The sequence below is a fragment of the Alosa pseudoharengus genome, unplaced genomic scaffold, assembly GCF_046254945.1.
Source record: "Alosa pseudoharengus isolate Yale_2024_CS ecotype anadromous, Long Island Sound unplaced genomic scaffold, YU_APseudo_1.1 YU_APseudo_1.1_scf_1, whole genome shotgun sequence".
In the NCBI taxonomy this organism is placed as follows: domain Eukaryota; kingdom Metazoa; phylum Chordata; class Actinopteri; order Clupeiformes; family Clupeidae; genus Alosa; species Alosa pseudoharengus.
The window spans coordinates 26,383,675-26,387,045 of record NW_027468564.1 but is presented as its reverse complement, the minus strand read 5'-3'; the positions used below and the strand labels follow the sequence as shown (position 1 = coordinate 26,387,045).

General features: G+C 38.1%; 1 protein-coding gene across 1 annotated transcript; it reads right to left on the bottom strand.

Moving 5' to 3' along the window:
* Positions 1–273: 273 nt before the first annotated feature.
* LOC143130410 (GTPase IMAP family member 9-like) lies at positions 274–2,934 on the bottom strand. The gene is made up of 3 exons (XM_076289988.1): positions 2,860–2,934; positions 2,022–2,205; positions 274–1,637 (listed from the first exon to the last, which is right to left on the bottom strand). The coding sequence occupies exons 2-3, from the start codon at positions 2,035–2,037 to the stop codon at positions 724–726; spliced, it is 930 nt and encodes a 309-aa protein (XP_076146103.1). The 5' UTR covers positions 2,038–2,205; positions 2,860–2,934; the 3' UTR covers positions 274–723.
* Positions 2,935–3,371: the final 437 nt, after the last annotated feature.

Sequence of the window (3,371 nt, the reverse complement as noted above, 5' to 3'; positions counted from 1 at the left end):
AGAGTAAATTAACAGAGACTGCAGGGACTAGCCTATATAAAATTTTAGCAGGCACCTGGAGAGGAAGCATAAGGAGAGGTAAGGAGAGGTAAGCACTTCTCTTCTCTTTAAATTTTATTAGTCTTTAATGTATATATTGAAATATTATTTTATTTATGTATTTAATGAGGTCATAACATGAAACTCTTGGTTTCAGGAGATAAACATACAATGGGCAGCACAGACAATAAAACAATAAAAATAATAATTAATAATACCAAGAGGTATCTCCAGGGGATTGAAAATAAGAGCACATTAGTTGGTAATTTGATCTGTTTATTCAATGAAATGATAAAAAAGCGAACATCATGCAATACTTAATTATTTCCCCTGGCATATAGATGTAAATACTCATAATAATGTGTTTATGTTTTAACATAACATAACAGGAAACATAACAATTTTGAAAATATTCTATACACAAAATGGGTGAACTAATTTATCAGATTAACTACATTGTTAAATACAGAGGTCATGCAAAATGTTGTTTCAGAGAGGTGTAAAAATAAACCAAAAGTATTGGTATATAGTTTGCCTTAGAAATGTGGTGTGTAAAGTCCCAAAGTTGCGAGTTTGTTTGGAACACCAACACACAGTGAAGTAAAAGTAGACTGAATATACACAGATACTGTACTTAAGTATCTGAAAATACACATTTTATGTTTGTGTAAGCATGCTGAATGCTTATTTACGTTTTCTCATATGATATCCCAAGCCTGTCGCAAACCCCAGTACGACCCCTGCCACTAAGAGTGCAGGACATGCAACAGCAGCCACCGCTGCCTCAACTACACACGCTGTTACCACGGCAGCAGCTCCACCAACACCCACACCTGTGGCTGCCCCTATACCTGCAGAAGCTGATCCACTTTTCAAGGTCCCTCCCTCTCCCTTTATCCTCTTCCTCTCATCTTTTCTGATCTGTTTCTCACGTTCTTTCTCTTTCCTCTTTTCCTCTTCTTTCCTTTTTTTCTCCTCCTTTCTCAATTTTTCCTGAGCTGCCTTGTACATGTCATTGGTGTAGTACTTTTCACCATTTCCCTTCAACATCACCTCAATTTTCTCCACCAAATTGTCTACCTGTTTAGGATTATTCTGTTCATTTTCAAATACACAATATCCGCCTTTGCAGTTGTTTATCACATTTTTCAGCTTTTCACTTTCAGCTATGAAAGTGTCAATAGACTTCTTCTGTAGCTGGGCCCCTCCAGTGAACAGCAATATTGTGAAGGCTGATGCCTTTTCACCAAAGTTGTTTTGGATCCACTCGACCGCATTGCTTTCCTCCACCGTAAACCTCCCCAGCCGGATCACCAAGAGGAAGGCATGAGGTCCTGGTACAGACGCCTCAATACACTTCTTTATCGCCTCTTTAGTTTTCTCCTCACTCACCAAGGTGTCAAAAAGTCCCGGTGTGTCGACCACTTCAATTTTGTATCCAGCAGCTACCTCTTTAGATTTCTTTTCACAGGATTGTGTCACGCCATTTGGGCAGCATTCCACTTTAAAGGCCTCTACGTCTCCCAGGATGGTGTTTGCTGAGGAACTCTTTCCAGCTCCGGTCTTGCCCAGCAGCACAATGCGGAGGGGTTTTGGTCCTATAAAGAATTTGTATACATTTAACCCTTTTCATACCAATCGTTTGAATGTAAACATACAGTACTGCAGTCCGCACGGAGTCTATTTTTTTCATATCAAATATTTAAGTTTTTGACCAAAGTTTTTGACTACAACAATTTTTGGTGATTTTGGCCAAACCGAGGTCTGAAATAACAAGCAAAGGAAACTCTACACTGTTTTTGTTTTTTGTAATACCTCCACTTTGGTCAGAATTTTTCCAATGAACCTTTTTTCAGTGACCCAAAACAGAGCTAGTTAACAGCTGTAGGATAAATGGCCATAATGCATGGCATTTTGAGAAACAAACATTTTGATAAATGCACAGGTTTGTGTGGCAAGCTGATATCTGAAACAAAACTCACCTCTTTTTCTCAGCATAGTCGGTAAGTTGTAAAATGATGTGGCCCTGTTGGAAGACTCAGGATATCTGGCAGTTTTGCATCCACCTCTTCAGCATTTAAGGTGGTCCTCTCTCCACCTCTTCAGCATTTAAGGAGGTCCTCTCTCCACCTCTTCAGCATTTAAAGAGGTCCTCTCTCCACCTTCCTGCAGAGTCACATGATTTCAAGGATTTTACCTCTCCTCTCGGAAAGAAACACGAGGGCATGAGCAACCATATGTCTTCTTCCTTTCTGTATTATATATAGAATATTAATTTGTGTGTGTGTGTGTGTGCGTGTGTCACTGATGGCAATCCATACATAAAAGAGGAGTAGAGTATTTTGATTAGTGGAAAATGAATTTTGGTTTGAGATTAATTGTTGACTGTGTTCAATTAAGGAGGTTGATGTTTAATTTACAACATGAACATATTTCTTTAGTTGGGTGGCAATAAAGTATCTATAATAAAGTATCTAGGCTATACAAAAGAGAACCTAACTGTATCCGACATTATAATCTAATGCCTTCTTCACACGTCTATTTTTCTCATGTTTTTGTTGCTGTTGTTTAAAATAATTCCACCCACACACAAATACAACAGTAAAACGCTACTGGAAACATATTATAATTCATAACAAGATTCTAGAAAATAATCTGTTTTCCTGTCTGCATGCAAACACTGTTTTTTTTTTTTTAAATGAACCTTTTTCAGTGAGAGTTTTAGTTGAAATGAATGGCCAAAATGCATATAAACGTTTTGATAAATGTACAGGTTTGTGTGGGCAAGATCTAAAAGCTGATGTCTGAAACAAAACTTACCTTTTTTTTCTCAGCGTAGTAAATTGTAGGTAAGTTGTCAAATCTACAGTGTAAAATCAAGAAAATGATGTGGCCCTGTTGGAAGACAAAGTAGCCTATCTATGTCAGTTTTCCATTCAGCTCCTCAGTATTTAAGGAGGTGCTGTCCCCTGCAGTGTCACATGATTTCAAAGATTGTACCACTCTTTTCAGAAAAGAGCACAAGGGGTGTGAGAATATGACCTCCTTCGTTTTCTAAATATAGCATTTGTGTGTGCGTGTGCGTGTGTGTCTGTGTTTGTGTGTGACTGATAACTCCTCTTTTTGGTGTGTATTTATATTCTATGGAATTAATTTTGGTTTGGGTACTGTGTACACTTTAGGAGGTTGGTGTTTACTTCCCTTCTATTTATATATGAACATATTTCTGGGGGATCTCTCGTCATTTGATATTGGATACAGTATGTACGCCCCCCAGAGGGTAGTCTGTGTACAACTGCTCTGTGCGTTTAACAGTGTGTAGTCTGAATCTG